The sequence below is a fragment of the Leptopilina heterotoma genome, unplaced genomic scaffold (genome assembly GCF_015476425.1).
Source record: "Leptopilina heterotoma isolate Lh14 unplaced genomic scaffold, ASM1547642v1 Lhet_70, whole genome shotgun sequence".
Taxonomy (NCBI): domain Eukaryota; kingdom Metazoa; phylum Arthropoda; class Insecta; order Hymenoptera; family Figitidae; genus Leptopilina; species Leptopilina heterotoma.
This window is the reverse complement of record NW_025111162.1, coordinates 382,653-406,034: the sequence shown is the minus strand read 5'-3', so window position 1 is coordinate 406,034 and position 23,382 is coordinate 382,653. Positions and strand designations below refer to the sequence as shown.

Sequence of the window (23,382 nt, the reverse complement as noted above, 5' to 3'; positions counted from 1 at the left end):
TTAATTTTTAACTTTCTTTATAATAAAATAGATATTTTTGTTCAAGTAGGTTAATTTAAATTATGTTAATCGTAATATGAAATAATATTACACAGGGTTCCCAGAAAATTTTAATTTTGTTTTTCCCTGATTTCCAGACAAAATTTTCAAAGATTTTAATTTTAACCCTTTTCAAAATCTAATTATGTATTTCTGAAAATTCACGCTATAATGTTTTTAATATTCAATTATAATTTAAACTTTTAAGTGAAATTCATTTTTTAATCAATTTTTATTAGAAAACTTCCCGAGAATTCAATTATTTAAATACAAAAATCAATAATTTATTCAGTAATTGCATATTTTTTAAAATTGAATTTTTATGAAGATTTATCAAAATTTTTAGTAATAATTGAATTCTTTCGGCGAATTTAGAAAAAAAATTGTAAGAATAAATGCAATTTTCTATCATTTTATTTAAAATTTTATAAAAATAATTGAAATTCTGCGATAACTCTTGTTATTTATGAAAATAATTGAATTCTTGCAACGAATTTTATTAAAAATCTTTTTAAAGAATTGAATTCCAGAGAAAAATATTATTATTTATGAAAATAATTAATTTCTGTGAAGAATTTTATTCAAATTTTTTTAAATAATTAAATTTTTCAGAATTTTTAAAACTTTTTAAAAATAATTAAATTTCATCTAGAAATTTCATTAAAAAATTGAAAATATTTTAAATCTGACAAAGAATTTGAAAAAATTTTTTTTTAAATAATTGAATTCCTGTGAAAATGTTTATTTTTGAAAAAAAAATTAAATTTTTGGGAAGAATTTTATTAAAATTTCTTAAATAATTGAATTGCTTAGAAGAATTTTATTTTTTTCAAAAATTTATCAAAATTTTTAAAAATAAATTTTTAAAAATAATTAAATTCTCAAGAAAGAAAATAATTGATTTCTAGCGAAGAATTTTATTCAAATTCTATTAAATTATTGAATTCTCATAAAAAATGTATTATTTGTATTAAAAACAATTTAATTGTATAGGAAAATTTTATTAAAATTGCAATTTAATGAACTAAATCTTGCAAAGAATTTTATTTTAAATTTTTGGAAAAATTGAATTTTTCAGACTATTTTTTAAAATTTTCTTTATATATTTGAATTCTTTCGAGAAACTTCATTAAAAAATTTTGAATAATTGAATTGATGCGAAGAAATTGGTAAGTAATTGAATTCCTGTTAAATTTTTATTAAAATTTTGTTTAAATAATAGAATTCTTTTGGAAAATTTTATTAAAATAGTAGATATCGAAAATAATTGAAATGAGGAAATTTTTTGAAAATAATTGAAATTTTGCCAAGAATTTTATTAAATTTTTTGAAAATAATTGAATTTTGGAGAAGAATTTTATTATTTATATAGATAATTGAAATTTTGTCGAGAATTTAAAAAATTTTTTGAATATAATTGAATTTATGCGAAGTTATTTACAAATAAATTATTGTCAAAAGTAGAAAAAATTGAAGGGTTTGTATTAGAATTCTTGATAATTTCATAGTTTATAAGGCAAACAAAAAAAAACACAAAAATTCAGAATTTTCCTATAAATTCTAAAAATTCAATTTTTTTCAGTACTTTTAGTAAAAATCCCTGACTTTTCCCTGAATTTCTTGACTTCCCTGACTTGTGGCAACCCTGTTACACATAATATAAATGTCCTGGAAAAATAAGAAATTTTTCCTGGAATGTCCTGAAAATGTCCTAGAATTTGAAGTCATATTTTCAGTAGACACCCTGTTTATGTATGCTGAGAATGCTGGTCATCTAAATTTTGATGATACTAGTAGAGTAACGGACATCTACACAGGTCGAGAAACCTCGATATGTTATCCTTGGTTTTCAAACAAATAGAAAAGATAATCATGCAAGATATGCAAACCTTTTTGATGCCTGTAATCTCATAAACGTAAAACTTTTTCTAAACTCACAGTACTATCCATATGGTAGTTTAAATTTAAATTTTAATCAAAACAAATTCTCTATACTCTATGACATGTATTGTAATTTTCAAAAGTCATATTATGGAAAAGATTCTGAGCCCATATTATCTAGAAAAGATTTTAAAGATTATGCACCATTGGCTGTTATAGATTGCTCAAAGCAAAATGAATTTCTCAAACAAGCTTCTGTAGATGTGAGATTGGAATTTGAATCTAGTGTAAATTTTCCCGCTAATACAGCGGCATATTGCTTGATTCTTCATGATCGTATTATACAGTATAAACCAATCAGCGGTCTGGTTAAGAAAGTAACATAAGTAGTGGGGGTAAACCGCTAGTATAAAAGTGAAGAATTAACACAGAAATTCTCATTCTGCTGTAACCATGGACTTCATTGTGGACATCCAAGGCTTCAAGAAACCCTACAACGACTTCATCTTCAAGGAGCTGGCCATTATTCCTCTCGAAGAAGATGCTCAACCGATGGTATTCCTGTTTGAACCACCATGCAGTTGGAGTTCTCTACCTGGACGATATAAGAGTGAAAATACGTGGTTGATGCACAACTATCATGGACTAAAATGGACTGCCGGCGATGTGCCATATGACCAATTACAATCACTTCTACAAGATTTGTTAGCTGGTGCTCGTACGATTTATGTAAAGGTATTGGAGAAAAAGAAATTGCTTGAAAGATATGTAATTAATGTACGAAACCTTGAAGATTTTAATTGTCCTTTGCTTAAAAAACTTAAATTGGAATCATCGGCATATGTATGTACCTATCATACTCTATGTAATAAATGGTGTGCAGCAAGTAATGGATTAATGTTACGAAATTGGTTTTTCAAATCTGCAAAGGAATGTTTTGTAAGAAATGTTGATGGAGGTGTTGATGAAGTCGATAATGACAGTGAATATTTTACTGCGAGTTCTACTGAATCGCTTAAAGAATATTATGAAAGTTCTAAACATTTATATTAATGAAAAAAAATTTTTAGGAGAAATTATAAGAATTTGTCTATGAATTTTATCCCATCATATTAGTTTAAGACTATTGCTCATGCGCAAAATATAAAAGTAGGGTATAAATTAAGTCGTCTTCAGTATATATGCTCATTAATCGTTAGACAGTTTATATAATAACAATGAATTCTTCAAATCAACAAAAACCAGTGCCAGCACCAAGGCAGCCAAAACCAGTGCCAGCACCAAGACAATCAAAGCCAGAGCCTGCGTCAAGGCCACCAAAACCTGTGCCAGCACCGAGAAAAAAGTAAAGTGGGGATATTTCATAGAGTGGGGGTAACCGTGATGAGTGGGGATCAATTCTCTTGAGCATATAATTCTGCGCAATTTAGAGTGGGAGAGAAAATGAATTGGTGGGGTTATCTCGCCAGGAAAGGCTTTAAAAGGGAACGCGAAAAGACGATTTCTCATTCAACTGCTCCAAGCTGAACGGCAACCACCTCCAAGGGCAAGCTGAACGACAGACACCTCCAAGGACAAGCCTGAGAAACAACATGGACTTCCAAAAAATCAATGCTGTTGGACGGATGGAGAGTAACTTCTTGCCCACGAAGCCGCTGTCCGAGCTATCTGCAGGAAGCGAATTCACTGTCACAAAACTTAAAAAAGTTCAATCCAAATATGGAGATAGGATTGTTGCTGAATTAAACAAAAGTTTCAACATTTTCCTGCCTGCCAGATTTTACAAAGTATTTGAAGTTAAGAGCGCCACCTGGATAGCAATGCAAGATGCAGCTGTGAACAATACTCTAACATTGGTCTACCTTGGAGGACCTTATAATAATATTGAATTCAAAAACAACCATTTAATGTAAAAAAAAATTCAATTTTTTAATGTCAATTAATAAACAAAAACTATGAATTTAACAAAGTTTTTATTATTTTACCTCAACATAATCTTATTTTAGTAATAATAAAAGCAAACATTTCAAATATAAAAATTTATTTCAATAAAATATTTTTTTCTATATGAAAACAACATTTTTAAGGGAAAAAAATTATCTTAACCTAATTTCAGTCTGAATTTGACAACAATAATACAGTTTTTTTTAATAAAATAATTAATATATATAAACAATGAATCTTATTCTAATCTAAATATAACTTTGGTGTAAATAATGAAAAAATTAATATAAAAAAAATAGAATTTCTTAACCTAATAAGTTCACATTTGGTATAAAAAAATGTCTTTATAAAATCTTTATAGAATATAAAAAAAATATAGAAAAATTAATATAAAAATAGTTTCTTTTAACCTAATAACCTCACATTTGGTATAAAAATAATAACTTTAAATATATATAAAAAAACCTATCATATAAAAATATTATGAGTAATACTAATTTTGCTTTAAAAAAATGAAAAAGAGAAGCGTCTCACTTTAAATCGTCTTTGGTTGACTTTGGTTCCTTTAATTGTAATTTTGTATTTTTGTTTTTTAATGCAGTGATTTCAGTCTCTTTGGTTGGTGTTGTTGGTGTTCGTGGAGGAGTCAATTTCTTAGAATTTAATTTTATATTTCTTTTCTGTTCTGTATAAAAAAAATCAGGTGTTTGTGTAGATTTGGATGTAGATGGCGTTGGATTTAATGGTGATGGTGGTGAGTCGGGTGCGTATGATTCTCGTAATGGTGCTAAATTATTGCCGATTTGTTCGTGGAGTGGTGGCGACATTGGTGATAGTGAAAAGGTGGTAATTTTTTTCTTTGGTGGTGCTGGTAGTAAAAATGTAGATGGCGTTTCAATTTTATTATGAAAAATCAGTCGAGTACGATGTGGAAAAAGATTGTTGGATGAAACAAAAGATGAACCCATTTCTTCGGGAATCGGTTGAAAAATTTCACCTTCTACGGGTAGCGGAAATCGTGCAACCGGTTCTGCTACTGGAGGAAATTGGTCCTTGTCCTGTTAAAAAAATAAATTTTGTATGAAAAACGGAAAAAAATGGTTTCATAACTTTATTGCAGTAAAAGAACCATTATTCTATAAGAGTGAGAGAGATGGAAACAGCTTAAGATTACTCTTTCTCTCTCTAACACATTGCGTAGTCTTACGTTCACAGCTTGGACACCGCTTGCGTAGGCAACCGCAACGAGAGTAAGAGAGAGTATCTCTGTCTCCCTCACACCAATGCGTGCTGCTTTACGGTACACCCACAGCTTGTTACCGCTCACGCATGCATTCAAGCGGTTGCCAAGTTCTGAATGCACCTTAAGTCAAACAACATAAGAGTCTACTCACTACATGTTACACTATCTATGTTTTAAAAATTTGAATTTAGAAAAACCAATTATTGTTTTTAATAATTTATACTATTAACTTTCAAATATATTAAACATTTAAGAAAAAAATCTTTTACTTTCAATTTCTTTGATGTAGGCAAATGCTTTCGCTCTTGAGTTTATGTGCTCTGGCAATATTCTCAGGTCTGGTATGCGCGGTGCTTTCGAAATATACCTGCCAATTTCCTCCTGTCGCAGTTCCTGAGGAATCTATAATATTTATTTTTATTAATTTTTAGAAATATTTACATCTAATTATTATTATAAAAAAAATTGTTAAAAAATAATAATACATTTTTTTTCATTTGTTTATTAAAATTTGTTAGACTATAAAAATAATTTTCAAAAATATTACTTATTACTTTAAATTTAAAACATAATTTTTATTATTATTTTAATTTTAATAATTTATACTTTTTTCTTGTTTTAATATTTTCATTAAATATAACTAAATATTTTAAAAATAATTATTAAATACTTACTTCTCGAGCTCTCCTTTGAAATTCTTGTTGTAAAGTTGTTATTAACAACACATTAGCACCAAATGTAAATTTTGGTAATGGTAAATCCATTACCTCTCTGTATCCATTTCCCGATTTTCTTGGATCTTTTAAAACAGTGTGTGTCACAGTCGCAGTCACTTTTGCTCTTTCCATTTTTTAATTTTAATAGTAACTCTAATTTTTTATAATAATTTTTAATTTTAACAATAAAAGAATAATTTTTTTAATAACAATTATAAATTTTTAATGCTAAATACAATAATATTTACGAAAATTTAAAGTTAAATAATTCTCCTATCAAAAAAGAAAAATACTATTCCAGTTGAAAATCGCTTTAATACTGATTTTATTCATTACATCTCTATCATGTTGACAGATTTGTTTATGTGTTCCTCGAATTTGAAATTTGATCAGGCGCCACATACTTGAAAATTTTAGAGGGTTTTGTCTATATATTTTTTAAAGGTATATTCGTATGAAAAATCATATACATGAAATGGACAGCGCATGTGCGACGGCCCTGATGCTTTAAGCTAGTCTCATGAGTATGCTGCCGCATAGCTTTAAGATAGTCTCACGTTGCTCTGACGTCACACTGGCAGCCGCAACTAGTGTAAGAGAGAAAGTTACTCTGTCTCCCTCACACCAATGCGCTGCATATAACGGTAGGCTCACAACTTTGTCCAACAAAACTGCGCCACAGCGGTGATTTAGGGAAACACAATAGATCGATTTTTTAAGTGACAATCAATAGTGTAATCTATACAGTATAGCTACAGTCTTGATCTTTATTTTTAATGTTAGCAGAAGTCAATGTGCAATGTTTTTGTTTACAACATGAGTTTTATTATTAATGATGAAACGTTTAAACGATAAGTATAATTTTATAAAAATTAGTAAATTAAAAATTATAATTTTAAAATTGTAAAATTATTATTTCCTTTGTAAACAAATTACTTCTAACCTTAAAAGATTTTGTATTATTTTCAATGTTTTGATATTTTCAATGGAAAATTTTACTTTTTTTTATAAAGAAATTAATTGCAAATAATGAATTAATAATAGTTAAATAATTTGCATTCTTTATTTAGAAAACTATTTTAAGGTTATATTCTTAAAAATTTTTAATTAACAATAGTTTATGAATTTGTATAGTTTAGTTTAAAAAATGATTTTGAGGTTATGTTTATAAAAATAGTTTTAGGTTATATAAAATGTCAAAAGTATATATATTTTCTTGAAAAATAATTTTCTTTTTTTATTTAATATTTATAGTTTGACATTTTTTTTTGTTTGTAGTTGAGAATTGAAAAAAAGTATTGTTATTTAAAAAAATATTTTAATATTTTTATTTTAAAAAATGTAAAAAAATATACTGAATTTTTTTTTCTTTTTTTAAATTTCATATGAAAATTGAAAAAATTTAAATTCGTAAATTTTGATGGGATCGACGATGATGATGATGATAATGATTACGATCACGACGATGATGATTGCGACGATGATCATGACTCTGACGACGACGATGATGATTATCTCGAACATGATGCCTACAGTAATGGCAACGACGATGATGCCTACGGTCCCTGCGCCTACGCCTGCAAAAACATTTGGTACACTCCTCCGATATATTCTCCTTATCCTCATCAAATTGAGAAGTAGGAACTCGAATTGGAGAAATAGCTGCTTCCGGAGTAATTGGACGGACTGGTGACATACTCATTGCTCGAAGCTGAAAATTTTAAAATTTTTTATTTTTCATACTATACTCGAAAAAAGTATGAATTTTCTTTTAAAATTAAAAAAAATTACATTTTCAGCTTCATCGTCTTGTTGATCCGTCTGTGTAGACGAATCATGGACCCAGACAACTCTCAAGTAGCCCGGAACATCATCAACAGCTCTCGACTGGTCCGAAACATCATCAACAGCATCGTCAGAGTCTTCCCAATTCAAAAGTTCCTCATCCCGGTACAGAGCGCTGCGAGATGGACTCCAAATATCATCATCATCCGAAGTCAGGAGAATCGTTGTTGCCGGGCTGCTTTCCATCTCTGCTGCTGAGTTCTGCATGGTGCTCTGCTATGATATGCGAAGTGATTCGCTTCGCGGATCTCGCGGGCTTTTCATAGCTCCGTCCACTCTCCCACCATTCGCGAAAGACCCCACCACCTCTTGGTGGGTGGTGATCACAGCCCCACCACAAGTGAAAGGTGTAAAAAGGGTTAGGTAGAAATTTAACAATTTCAAATATACGCGCCATAACCGACTGCAGCGCTAGTGGCGGCCTCGCGAACTAATTTCAAAAACGCGCGCCATTCACCGATTGCAGCGCTAGTGGCGCCTCTAGCGGCGGCCTTGCGAACTATCACCGAGAACTCACATTGTCTAACTACTTTAAACGATACTTTATAATGTGTAGAATAGAAATTATATCATTAGGGATGATTTAGAAATTTTTTTGTGTGAAAAAAATCAAAATCAGCAAAAGGTTTCCAAGAACGCTTCAAGTGCTTTCAAAATTTAAACGCGTTTTTCTCGAAATAACGTTTTTAAAAACGGTGGGCAGTCTAGCCAAAACAAGTTTTTTTATAGGAATTTACTAGTGCTTTCGAGTACGTAAAGTATTTTTTTTTTTGGTTTCTTTGTTTTTTTTGGCAACAGATATTTTGACAAATTTTCGCCTTAAGAATCGACTTTTTACTTCAAACAACTGCTAAATACACAAAAATTAATATTTCTTAAAAATCCTACGTACTCGAAAGCTAAATCTATCTCAGATTCAGAAAAACTTTGAATTTTTCATTTAGATTAAACGGTCTAACCGGAATCTTGCCCACCGATTTGCTCTGCAGAGAAAGAAGACCAACTTCGGCGCCCTCTATAGGCAACAAATTTAAACTTTTTTACGTATAAATATATTTTTGTAAACTTAAAAAGTTAACAAATAAATCCCTCAAAACCAAATTTTGTTTACTTTATTCCCGTGTCTTAAAAAAATTCATGAAAAACAGGTTCCAAAGAGGCCTCAAAGGTGTCACTCCCCCTTAATCGGTTAGTGAGATATCATTATAAACGGCCGAGCATTTTCAGCCAAAAACCGTTCAAAATCGACTAATTCAATGCATTTGTCAAAAAACATGCTCGGACGTTTATAATGATATCTTACGAACCGAATAATATTTTTCAACTCTTTTGGTCTTAAATTAAAGATGAGACTTGAATGATCACACTTATAAAAGTTTCAAATTTTTTCTACAATTTTTAAAAAATGTGCAGAGGTTGAAAAAATTTCCAAAAAAATTTTATTTTTAAAATTTTTTTGTCAAATTTGTTAATTGCTGCAATCTTTGTATAAATTATTAAAATTTTCAGTTATGTACCATTAATCGTAGAATCTAATAACACAGCCACACAAAAAAAATAAAGTGTCTTGATCTGGGGTCGAGATATATGTATTCCGATGTATTTCGATGCGCTGAATCCGAACCCGCCATAAGTATTTGGCCGATGGGTCCTGGTTTCGCCCTAACCTCAAAAAATACCCTAAAATCGTTAAAATGATCACTTTTGAATTATCACAATTGAATCTAACCGCATATTTATAATTTTCTAAGATCCCTTAATTTAAATAAACTATACTATAAGCTTTTCAATGAAAAATTCATATAAAACATTAAATCTATTGAACCTAACATTAAAAACACATCTAAAAATATAACGCAATGAAAAATAGTTAAGATCATGAAAGTTACAACTTAGGTGTTTATATGATTGCTGATTACAATGCCAGTGTTAGTTTATCAAAATTCAAAATGGCGGATCAAATATGGCAAACAATATAAATAAAATCTGATTGGATTGGCTTGAAAATCGTTACTCGGGGGTTTTCGGGGTCGCTGATTACGAATCCCATGTCGGTTTCTAAAAATTCAAAATGTCGGATCCAATATGGCTGTTATGGTTTTTTCTGTTAGGGAGAGTCCAATTCTGGATGCTCTCGTTGTTTCTCGTTATTCTTCGCCTTTTTGGCCTCCTTTTCATTATGTCTGGGATTGGTAGATCGGTCTCGTGATGTGTCAAAGGTTCCGCCCAGATCCTGTCCCCCTCTTTTTCAAATGTCGGTGCCAAACTGCTCAGTTACTTTTCTCTCGTCTTGCTGAGTGGAGCTGAGAGTCACCTGTTCTGACGTGAGCGTCACCTGCCGCCATTTTTGCCACGTGGAAACCTCTAGTCTCAACGACGTCATTCGCCACGTGCAAGATACTATTCTATTTTCAACTCTTTTTTTTGTAAGTTCTTACGCTGTTAAATTCTACGTTTGTGAAAACCAAAAGGTTAAAAGGAAATATACCTTTTTAAACTAATCGACGAATCCGTTTATTATCGACCCTTCTCTATTCGCAATCCAAGATCCCACCTTTTTTTCTCCTCTTTTTTCCGCAACAATGGCGATCTTTATTATTTTAATGATTTTTTCAAATTTATTACTCGCGGTTTTTCGGGACCTTTGATAACTAATCCTATATTAATTTTAATAATCTTAAAGTCTTACGAATTGTTTTCTATCAATTTTTTCTAACAATTCGTAAGATTTTAAGATTATTAAAATTGATATAGGATTCGTTATCAAAGGTCCCGAAAAACCTGAAACATGCGTATATTGGTTAACAGACCGAGGGAAGTATATATCTATATATTTTTCCTTTATTTTGATTTAAAAAAGGTTGAAACATACGTATATTAGTTAACAGACCGAGGGAAGTATATATCTATATATTTTTCCTTTATTTTGATTTAATAGCCCATTGCACGGTGATATACTGAAAACCTACGTGTTTCAAACATGAGAATTATCTCACACTTACGTATTTGACAATTCTCATTATTGTATCATATGTTTGATATAATAGAAAGAATGTTATTGTTGAATTTAAAAGGACATTGTTTCCCAAATTTAAGGATCATCTAACAATGAGTCACGCGTCGAACTATATCAACTGATAAGATCTGTTTTGACAACATATAGTAATAGATTTTATGAATGAAAATTATGTAATCTAATTTCTCTTTAATTAAATATTATATTTTATTTTTAAGAAAATTTGTCGCTTTGTAACTAAATTAGAAGAATCTGCTCCAATAATTATTCGGTAATTCAGCTTTTTATTCTTTCTAATTTATCCACTACTAAATAAGATATATTTATCTTCTGTTCGTAGGATAAATATATAAAATAATAAATTAATAAATCAAAGTTAAATTATAATTATTAACACAATTATTTAACTATAAAGAAATCTTTTCTTATGATATAGTTTTTATATATAAATAATTTAGTAAGTTCGGTTGCTATGTATGTTCTATATAAATCGACTTAATATCAACAAAATAAAACAAAATAAATAATAAAGTTCATTCACCTTAGAATGTATTCCCCTTTCACTTAAGACCGGTAATTACTTAATTTCTCCTTTATTACAAATCTACAAACAAAAATTTAAATAAAATTTAATAATAAAATTTTATAAATCCTGCCTACAACAACGAGGTCAAGTTTTCCCTATTCCCTGAATTCACTATTTTCTAACTAAATAAATATTCTTCATAAATATAAATTATGCAATTTTTTATTTATTTTAGATATTATAAATTATAACCGACATGGTATTCGTCATCAGCGACCCCGAAAACCCCCAAGTAACGATGTTTAAGCCAATCCAAACAAATTTTAATTATATTGTCCGCCATATTGGATCCGCCATTTTGAATTTTGATAAACTAACACCGGCTTTGTAATCAGCAATCATAGGAACACCTAAGTTGTAACTTTTATGAGCTTTCCTATTTTTTATTGCGTTGTGTATGGTATAATTTGTTTGTTTGGAATCTTAGATGTGTTTTTGAGGTTAGGTTCGATAAATTTAATGTTTTATATGAATTTTTAATTAAAAAGCTTATAGAATAGTTTATTTAAATTAAGGGATCTTAGAAAATTATAAATATGCGGTTAGATTCAATTTTGATAATTCAAAAGTGATCATTTTAAGGATTTTAGGGTATTTTTGAGGTTAGGGCGAAACCAGGACCCATTGGCCAAATTCTGATGGCGGATTCGGATTCAGCGCATCGAAATACATCGGAATACATATGTCTTGACCCCAGATCAAGACACTTTATTTTTTTTGTGTGGCTGTATAATCTTTCGAATGGTATATTTGTTAATTTTCTGACATTTGTATTTACAAAAATATCGTGATTTAAAGATTGGTATTTTTTTGGGCCGTGCGTGTGCAGCCGTACCTATAATTCCCGAGGGTAGTGTATAATTACGCACCATTCTGTATATCAACCTAAAATGAACAATTAAACACTTTTTTAAAATTTGCAATGGCATTAACAGGATTTTACCGTGCCGTATTATCATTAATTATCCTTGCCCCTTAAGTCCATATTTCTGTTTTTCTAAATTTTATGGAACAACGTGAATTAATTTGAAAATGAATACGATATTCATGTTCAGCAGAAAATTCCACTCCGGAAAACACTTACGTAAATAAATATTCTGAAACTCTAATGTAGAAAACAATATGATAAACATAACGTTGGCATTTTAGCAAAATAGACTTTTTTCAAAAATAAGCTCCTAACTTCGCAAATGATGACAGATTGACTTCCAATTTTTACTACTATCTTTTGGTGTTAAAATGCGAATATACCATGAATTACTTGATTTTTGAGCAAGCCGTTTAAGCATAAAAGCAACTTACTATCCTTGCCCCATCCTTCCCTGTATAAAATAATAAAAGTAAAAAAATATATAAAAATTTTAATAAACTATAAAAATTAAATTCACCAGCTTATGTCAGGGTATTTAACGACATTTGATTTTACCAAAAATTATCATACTGATGTCAGATTAACCAGTTTCAAATAAATTCAATAAATTTTAAAATATTTTCCGCTATATTGAATCAGATATTTTGAATTTTGAAAAACTGATTTCAGATTCGTAATCAGCGACTCTGAAAATCCCCAAGTATTCAGTTTCAAGTCAATCTGATCAATTTTTTATTTCGTTGTCCGTCAAATTGGATCCGCCATTTTGAATTTTGGAAAACTAATGTCAGATTCGTTAATAGGGACCCTAGAAACCTTAAGGTACCAAGTTTCATAAAAATCCATTAGAAATTTTTTCAACATACTTTTGGCCCCAACAGTGGAAATCTCGTTGACTGACAAGGGGTTAATTTGTTAATAACTTTCGAAATTTTGCAGAACTCTTGTTCTTTTGGTAGAGAACTGTAGAACTCTTTATTCTCTTTCAGAATATGAGGACAAAACTCTTTTTTGCATAAATAATAGTGCTATGCAAAGTTAACACTAAGTTTTTTCATTGTCGCTTTTTTTGTTATCAATCATCAGAACTATTTAAATAATAATCGTTATAGAACTCTAGAACTATTGCTAAAGGGCCCAGAACTCTTGTTAAAATTTTGATTTTTTTAAAAATTAGTGCCAACTTTACATGACTGAGTGTTTGAACTTATTCAATTATTCAAAAACAAATTCATTTCAAACATTAAAGTCTTGTAATTCAGTAGTTTTTGGGTTTTGAGAAAATTGTTATTAGGGTTTTTTCTCGAACTCCATGGGTGGCTTACAGAACTCTGATCAGAACTACAAGAACTCTTAATTTAAAAAAAACAAATTTTTTTGAATCTTCAATGTCTTGTAGTTCAGTAGTTTTTAGGTTTTGAAAAAATTCTTATTAGGGTTTTTTATCAAACACTATTGGGGGTTCACAAAACTCTGATCAGAACTCATAGAACTTTCAATTTAAAAAAAAGACATTTTTTTTGAAACATAAAAGTCTTGTAGTTTAATAGTTTTTAGGTTTTGAAAAAATTGGTTTCAGGGTTTTTTATGGAACACTATTGAAAGCTTGCAGAGCTCTCATCAGAACTCTTAGAACTCTAAGTTTAACAAAAAAATGAATTTTTTTGAAACTTTAAAGTCTTGTAATTCAGTAGTTTTTGGGTCTTAAGAAAATTGTTATTATAGTTATTTTATCGAACACTATTGGGGGCTCACAGAAATCTGATTAGAACTCATAGAACATTCAATTGAAAAAAAAATTTTCTTTTAAAACATGAAAGTTTTGTAGTTTTTAGGTTCTGAAAAATTGTTATAAGAGTTTTTTATCGATCTAGATGGGGGGCTAACGGAACTCTAATCAGAACTCTTGTCACGTACACGGAGAGACCGAGATTACTAATTTTTGTATAAAATCACACTAGAATTTACTATTTTCACATTGCAACCACCGGAAATAAGGGGACTTTTTGTATTTTTTACTATTTTCTACACTAAGTCACTAATCCCGACAAATGTTTACCAAATTAGCAAAGTTTCTTACTATTTCGTCCAATAGTTCCAAATAACTGTAGTAAACTCAGAAGCATTGTGTACGTAAAATTACTACAGTCGTTTGTAAATGCAGAAAGAAAGAGTGAAAGAAAAAATACGGATTTTTGTCGCCGGTTTCCCGTCAATTCTTGACTAATGGAGACAAACTGGAAGGATTTTTACATACACAGACACACACACACTTATATATTTGTTGTATAAATATTTGAAGACACACACATGTTTATTTCACTTATATGTATAGACGCGGTTAATTAATACACAAATACACAACTGCACGCACGACAACGAATTTCACTGAAAGTATACATCTTTGTTTCCTTATATATTGAATGATGAAAATTTACAGCACTTACGAGAAAGCAATTTACTTTTAACAACTTATTATAAGACATAGTTCTTGGGACAGGAATAAATGCAAAGTTTATTAATTTATAATGGTCAATTTCTGAGATACCGAACGACCTACGTTTCACTTTATATTTAATTATTGTAGATAATATCCAAATTTATTTTACATACGCGAAACATAGTCACTGTCAATGATCGGATGGCATCGGCTCATTTACGGAGATTGACGAAGTTAGCAACCAATAGAAATGCAGGCGCCATATGACTGCACTCGCTAGCCACACTTGCTCACCAAAAATTACTACAGTGGATCGTAGGTTTTAGTGGAAAATGTTTTCATTTGTCAGATTTTGTCTAATTAAATTAGAGAAAACTATAATCAATTTTTGCTACATTTACAACTCTTACACAAAATATTAAAACTTGCTATTTCAATGTAGCAAATTTATCTATTTCTTTTGTAAATTTATCTAATTCTGTAGCACATTATGCTAAAAGTCCCCTTATTTCCGGTCATTGCAACCATTTTTAGTAATTTTTACGAATGTGGGTCTCTCCGTGTAACATTTTAGATTTTTTGAAAAATTCTCGTGTTTTCAATTATTTTTTTAAGACTTCGGATTATCAGAACTATTCGAATAAAATGTAGAGAACTCTAAAACTCTATTAAAAGAACTCAAAACTCTAATTATAAATCTATTTTTTCAATAGTGAGGGACTGCGTGAAGTTGGCCCCCTATTATGAAAAAACTTATTTTTTACCATTTAATTGCCGAAACTATTTCTAAAAACTATCAGGAATTCTAGAATTATTGAAGAAATGTTTTTTATAAATAAATAATTAATAAACAAATTTTGAATTGTGTTAATCTTTGAGCACTAATTTAGCACTAAATAATAGGCTAATTGTATATATTTCGTTGGCGTTTTTAAAGCGTTTTTCGTTATGGTCCGGCCAGCGGATCGCTCAGTCAGACGAATAAGTTTGTTTTTTAAATAAATAATTAATAAACAAATTTTGAATTGTGTTCACCTTTCAGCACTAATTCAGCACTAAATAATAGACTATTGATAACTATTTCGTTGTCGTTTTTAGCGTGTTTTTCGTAATGGTGCGGTTAGCATATAGCTTAGTCAGACGAATAAGTTAGTTTTTTAAATAAATAATTAATAAATAAATTTTGTATTGTGTTGATCTTTCAGCACTAATTGAGCACTAAATAATATGCTATTGATAACTATATTGTTGGCGTTTTTAATGTGTGTTTCGTAATGGTGCGGATAGCGGTTTGCTCACTTATTTGAATAAGTTTGTCTTCTAAATAAGTAATAATTAAAAAAAATATTTTATTTTGTTAATCTGCGAACACTATTTGAGCCCTAAATTATAGGCTATTAATAAAACAAATTTAAAACATTTTTAAAGTGTTCTCTTTTTCGAAAAAATGTTTTTTATAAATAAATAATTAATAAACAATTTTTTATTGTGTTAATATTTAAGCACTAATTGAGCACTAAATTTTAGGCTATTGATAAATATTTTGTTGTTGTTTTTGACGCGTCTGTCGTAATGGTGCGGTTAGCGGATTACTCACTCAATCGAATAATTTTTTTTTAAATAAATAATTAATTAAAAAAATTTTTATTTTGTTAATCTTTGAGCACTAATTGAGCACTAAATAATAGGCTATCGATAAATATTTTGTTGGTGTTTTTAACGCGTTTTTCGTTATGGTCTGGCCAGCGGATTACTCACTCATTCGAATAAGTTTTTTTTTAAATAAATAATTAATAAAAAAATTTTTTATTTTGTTAATCTTTGAGCACTAATTGAGCACTAAATAATAGGCTATTTATAAATATTCTGTTGACGTTTTTAAAGCGTTTTTCGTTATAAAATTTTTTTTTTAAATAAACATTGAGCACTAAATTCGGCAATATGGTACAAAAATAGCACTAATTGAGCACTAATTAATAGTATAATTCAAATTCATTTTTATGAAAGTGGTTTGGCCAGCTTCACAGACCTAAGTATTGTATATCTAATATTGTAAACAATAATAAGCAGAGGAACTATAATTTTGAAAATTTTATTCCTCTGCTTATTATTGTTTACAATATTAGATGTATACAATACTTTATTTTTTTAAATTATTTTTTTTATCAAATGATTTGAATATATTTTTTTAATTGTTTATTTTAATTCTACCAATTACCGATAAATGTTGCAAGTATTGTTTTAATATTTGTGTACGGAACCCGCCATTGCAGTGCGAGTACAACTCGCACTTGTCCAATTTTTTTAATATATATTTTATAATAATATATTAATATAATTATAAAATTATCGTTTAAACACTTGTAAATAACTTTAAAACATCATTTCAATAGGAGCTTTTTTAATCGTTTTGAAGGATATTTTTCAAAAACTTGAAGTTAATATTTTGAAGGTTAAATAGATAACAATTTAATAGAGATGTGCAAAAAGCCCGAAACCCGACCGGGTAATTTCGGGCTTTTCACTTTTCGGGTCGGGTCGGGCTTGATCAGTTTGGGTTTGGGCCGAGCTCGGGCCGGGTCGAGCTTGTTTACATACCCGAAATCTTTCGGGTACCCGACTGAGTTCGGGTACCCTACCACATTCGGGTTATCAAAATTTTCGGATACCCGACTACATTCGGGTTCTCGAAATTTTCGGGTACCCGACTACATTCCGGTTCTCGAAATCGCTTAAGCATGCGTTAGCCAAAATCAAATCAAGGTTATTCATTTTTGTAGGAACACAAAAATAGGATGCCAAACTTGATCGCATAGTTCTTTAAGAATTTAATTATAGTTAATGGTAACCCGAAATTTTCGGGTGACCCGATTGCATTCGGGTTCTCGAGAATTTTTCGGGTACCCGAATTTTTCGAGAACCCGAATAGATTCGGGTACCCGAAAATTTCGGAGAACCCGATATTTTCGAGTACCCGAATACATTCGGGTTCTCGAAATTTTCGGGTACCCGATACATCGAGAAAGCTCGAGCTCAGCCCGACCCGACTCGAAAAATATTCGGCCCGACCCGACCTGACGTTTCGGGCTTTTTGCACACCTCTACAATTTAATATCTAATATACTTTTCAAGTTATTTTAAGAGAAACGAGAGTAATAGTTTTAAAACTAATTTGAAAAACTTATAAATATTAATTAAAGTTTACTTTTTGAGGTTACGTTGCACCGGTTGAGGTTTTAATCGTTTTAATGATTTTAATTGACGTATTTATATTTTTTTGACTGAAAAGTAAGACAAAAATGTATAAAAATGATACACAGAATCTTCTTTACTTACTAAATAACAAATTTCTGAAAAACATTTGATTTTTTTTAAGTGCACAAAATAGCCCCATGAAATCCTGGTTTTTCAGTTTTTCCACTTTTCTCTTAAAATAATCAATAAAAAGTTAGCGCATTACGTATGTATCATCACAACACAATTGACAACAAATATCTAACTCAGTTTTTGAGACACATTAAGAGTCTAGAAGGTCTGGTATAATTTTTCCGAACTTTTAAAATTTTTGACACAAATTTTCCGTTATTAGAAATTTTTTTCTGTCAACTGACAAAGAATTAAATAATAACATTTGGTGCTCTCTATTGTCATGTAATCAAACTTTAATTTAACAAAATAGCAGATTTAAATAATTCATTTTAATAATGTTATTCATTAAAAACCTCGCGTGCACAAAATAGCCCCAGTTGACGGTACAGATTTTGGATTGTTCCATACTTGTTTCGGATTAAATGTTTTAACTGGATTAAAGTCGGATTATTGCCGACTGATTTCGTATTCTTTACATATTGATTTCGAATTATTTCGTATTTATTTTAGATGAGTTTTTTGTCGGACATAATTTCGGATTGAAGCGGACTAATGTCGGATTCATTGTGTACAGATTTCGGATTATTTCGTATTTATTTCGGTTTCTACCTTTTAATTGGATTAAATCCGGATTGTTGCAGACAATTTTCGGATTCTTAGCATACAGATTTCGGATTGTTTCGTACTTCTTTCGGAATTGGATTTTGCCACATTTAATTTCAAATTGTTGCGGACTAATACCGGATTTCTAGCTTTTAGAGTTCGGATTGCTCCGGACATTTTGCGGATTAATTTTTTTTAACTAGATTAAACTCGGATTGTTACGGACTGATTCCGTATTCTTTACATATTGATTTTGGATAATTCCGTACTTATTTTAGAAGAATTCTTCACCGGTCATAAATTTGAATTGTTGCGGACTAATTACGGACTGAATTCGTAGACATTCAGGATTACTCTCACAGAGAACGTCTCATAGATTTGTTTGTTGTAAAAATTGTAAAACTACATGGGGAAGAAATGTTAATAGTGGAATGTGGAAAGAACGTTCTAAATATCGGATTGATAAATGAAGAAATACCCGGCAAGAAGGCTGGAATTGGATGGATTTAAAGTTATCTCACGTTCGTACATGGAGGTGAAAATTTTTAATTCTTTTTAATACCTGATTTTTCCACTTTTTCTAGTTCAACGGAGTAGGATAAATCGCCAACAAAGTGAATTCCACATAATTTTAAAATTTAAAAGCTATTATCAGTCGTAAATTTGTTTTCTGTTAAAAAGAATAGAATAGAATTAAAAATTTAAATAATTTTTTATTTAATTTAATTTAATTAATTTCTTTTAATTTTAAAATAAATAAGACATAAAAAATAAAATAAATAAAAAATTAATTATAGAAATAGGTTAATAACAAATATAATAATAACAAACACTTTCTAGGCAAACAAAAAATTAACCAATCAAAATGGTTACTGAAAAAAACGATGAAAAGAGAAAAGAGATAAATGGTTTTGTTCAAGGTGATTTCAGTCAGATTTGTAACAAGTTGTAATGTGCTTGTTTTTTTAACCGGCTTTACGTGCATATATAATATGGTACAAATTAAAACTTTGTTATATTTTAATAAATAAGAAGATTACAATTATGTTGTTGATGTCAATAAAAGTGATTAATAATCAGTTCAAGTTCTTCGAGTTTTTGATATGCATGTCATTCGAACCTTTGTAGGTAAGAATGACACGCATCTCTCACGTAATTTGAATTTTCTGAATTGCAGTAATTCTCTTTCAAATTTTAGGTTAGGTGTTCTTCATTTATAAATCTTTTATTTAACCTATTATATTTTTCTTTATTTCAGTAAATGATTTATTAGTTTCAATTTAAAATACTTTTTATTATTATTTTTTAAATATTTATTGAAAAAGAATTATAAATATTATTCATATTCAATACATAAGTTTGAATTCCGTTTTACGTTTTGCTTGAACGGAATAAAAAGGTATTTAACTTGGCTGTTATCTATTCCTTACGTAGACTTACGAAGTATTGGAAAAATCAGGTATTAAATGGAATTCATTTTTTTAATTCCAATCAATTCCAGCCTTCTTGCCGGGTAATCCCTCGACATGGACCATTCAAGAATTGCACATTCAGATTTCAGATTAATTAAAAAACAACATGGCCGTTGCATTTCCGGCCGAACAAAGAATATCAGGTGCCCGTAAATTCAACCGCGTGTCGTAAGAGGCGACCAAAGAGGAAAAACACTCCAGAAATATGTTTCAAGGTATTTCATTAAATATTTTTATGTAAAAATTAATACTTTCTCATATATATATGATGTTATAGTTGAAGAACGTTATTAATAAAATATTTCTTTTTACAGGAAACTCACTCCAGAGGACCAGCGTCCAAAGCGTTCTGACCTCTAGAATTTTAGGGCATTGGCAATTCTTGGAGTGGACATGGCGTGGGATTTTTATTTTATATTACTACTTTAGCAACATTTTTATGTTTATTATTTCTCTTTTTTATCCCACGTAGAGGTATCCCCTACAAGTAATAATAGAGAAAAGAGGGACTGAACTAACTAAAATTGTACTATCTTAAATATTTACTATTCAAAAACGAAAACAAAACATTGATTCTCATTCATTCCAAAAAAGTTAACAAAAATAAGGAGAATCTAAGTGTGCAGCGTTTAAATTTAAAATTGAAATCCGGCGTGTATGAGGAAATATAAAAAATAATACAAATATGATAAATATTATATTCATTGAATTTATAACAAATTGAAAAATTATCAGGAAGAAAAATAATGAATTAATAATAATATAACTAACAATAATGATAAGCCGGGGATTACCTGATTTCTTATGCTCAGATGTTTATTATCTCCAATTAACATATAACAAAATGTTGTACTCCATTTTGAGTATATAAGTTATTCACAAATTTTTGAAATCTATCATTTGCAGTTTAATGTTTAAACAGTAAACAGCAGTAAGTTCACCATTTTTATTTTATTTTAAAATTTAAATTTTTTTAAATATTAGGGTAAACTATATAAATTTATTAATAAATACCTGAATATAAATATTAATAATTTTTCTGATTGATTGTATTAACAAGCAGATTTAAAGGAATCCCCTCCGCAACGTCAAAATTTTAAAATAACAGTTTGTAATAATAAAATAAAAATTTTGGTAAAATTTCAGATTGTAGACAATGAAGGGTTTCTTGGCGATTTTTCTACTCATTGCTGTTACATTAGCAGTGACAAATGCTTATCGATCACCAGTTCATAAACCTAAACCAAAACAACCAGCATTTCCTACATTTCCAGGTCAAGGACCGTGGAACCCAAAAATTAAACCATACCCAGTGAGTATTAATTAAAAGATTACCAAAATACTCTTTTAAAATTAATTCCGCATTTATATTGATTTATCTTTCAAATATCAAAAAGGTTAGGGTAGCAAGATCTTCAGAGAAAAAAGGTCATGTTAAAGTCGAAGCACAAAAAGATGGCAAGAAGTCATCATACAATGTAGACGTAGGACATAAAATTTACAAAAATAAACATGGCAGTATAAGCATCAGTGGAGGAGTCAGAAAGGATCCTTATAGTAAACCACAACAAACCATTGGCATTCAGGGCAGTTTCAGTTTTTAAGACAAGAGAATACGATTTAAACTCAACTATATGTATATTATAATTTTACACATTTGTAATGATTTGTTAATAAAATTAATAACGAAACATTAAAAGAGACGTTACTTGGAAAAAGTTCATTTGTTTAAAACTTTAAATGTGAATTAATCAAATTAAATTATTAATGGGAGGAAAAATTGATTTTCAGTTAAAACCTATATTTCTTGAATATTTAATAATAAAACATTTTAATATTTAAATGTAAAATGCAATTTGGACTTTTATCATTAAATATTTTTGAATAAATTATTCTTAAATTTATATTTTTCATTTGATTGTCATTTAGTAATTTTATTTCAGGAAGAGATAAATTTCGTTTCTAAATTAAAAAAAAATTGTTCTTGTCGAGATGGAGCTTGGACTTTTCTTGGCGTTTGCTAACTTTAGAAACAACTTCAACAATTTTTACAAAAAATTAGTAAGAATAAAAACTTGTGCTTATAACCAAACAAACGACAGTACTATCGGCTTTAGTTGACTGTCGTTGCCGTTCAAGTGGAAATTCAAAATCACTAAGGAAATTGCTTCCTGGTACTTACAATTGGATAAGATTCCCGATTATTATCCAAGAATGCCAGGAAGGCGATTCTAGTATACAGTATTATGCACCTGTTAAAACAACAGGTGCGGCCTTATTTTGAATTTGAAATCGTAAGATAATTCCCCAACATGCAGTATCATCGGCGAAGAATAAATAAAAACATAAATATAGTATTTAATTCTATTGGGACTCACCGAAAAGAAAGATCGTCTTTGTAGTAAAGCTTCTATAAATTGTAAAATATTTGATATTTCATTTGGCACTCAACATGTCAGTTTATTTTTACTATGTGTTCTGCTTAAGTTTAAATACTTTTAATTCCAACGTAATCGCAATAACTTTCCTGAAAGCAAAAAAACTTAACGGGTTAGTATCTGACATATTTTTGAAAAATTCGTTTTTGTTGCATTTCAAGTAAAGGGAAGAGTTTTCATCTTTCAATATAGGTTTCTGGTTTCACTGTTGTTGAAGCTTATCAGTGCTACATAAATTAACCTTATCAGTATACCAAAACGTATTTACAAGTTAAGGGAGTTACACTTTTTACGCATGTATTACAACAATACTCAAAGAAGTTTTCAGTTATGACCTAAATAATTAAATGAGGTTATATTTTAAGAAAAGTAATTGCCAAATTAAACTCATTACCAAACTAGCTAAAAGTTTATGTAAAATTATTAACTAAATATTTTATTCTCAAAGAAATCATTAGCCCTAATTTACAATTGGATTATCATTCAGATTGCACCTTTTTGCAAAATAGGTAAATAATATGTACAATTCATATTAGTTTCATATGATCGAAGTTCTATCCTCGATTAAGCTCCAAATTTGAATTTACGATAGTTTGGAAGAGCTATATAGTTAATGGCTTTTGATAATAATATATCATACACTGATAGTTAAATATTATAGTAATTCCAAACAATCGCAACTTTAGTGAATGCTTGTCACAATTAATGGGAATTGCAAATAAAAATGATAATCAAGTGATTGACAAATGAAATATTTAATTACATGAAACCTAAAGAAAGGAATTATACAGAGATTTGTAAAAAAGAAAAGAAAAATTATACTACTATCAAAGTCAGTTCTATATAACAAAGTGAATAAGGGAAATCATAAATGTCATGTTTGTAATTAAGAAAATTCCATTTATCAGATGAAAGTAAA

General features: G+C 29.3%; 1 protein-coding gene across 7 annotated transcripts in view; it reads left to right on the top strand.

Moving 5' to 3' along the window:
* The window catches only part of LOC122510539, a 253,126-nt gene extending 231,404 nt beyond the window's left edge, over window positions 1-21,722 (top strand). For 5 of the 7 annotated variants that reach the window (XM_043625278.1, XM_043625282.1, XM_043625280.1 and 2 more), the window contains 4 exons: window positions 20,108-20,240; window positions 20,340-20,423; window positions 21,172-21,337; window positions 21,423-21,722. In XM_043625278.1, the coding sequence (XP_043481213.1) occupies window positions 21,182-21,337; window positions 21,423-21,629 (363 nt within the window). In that variant the 5' untranslated portion in view covers window positions 20,108-20,240; window positions 20,340-20,423; window positions 21,172-21,181 and the 3' untranslated portion in view covers window positions 21,630-21,722. The remainder of the gene's footprint in view (window positions 1-20,107; window positions 20,241-20,339; window positions 20,424-21,171; window positions 21,338-21,422) is intronic. The other 2 variants (XM_043625284.1, XM_043625285.1) reach the window with 1 other exon arrangement.
* Window positions 21,723-23,382: the final 1,660 nt, after the last annotated feature.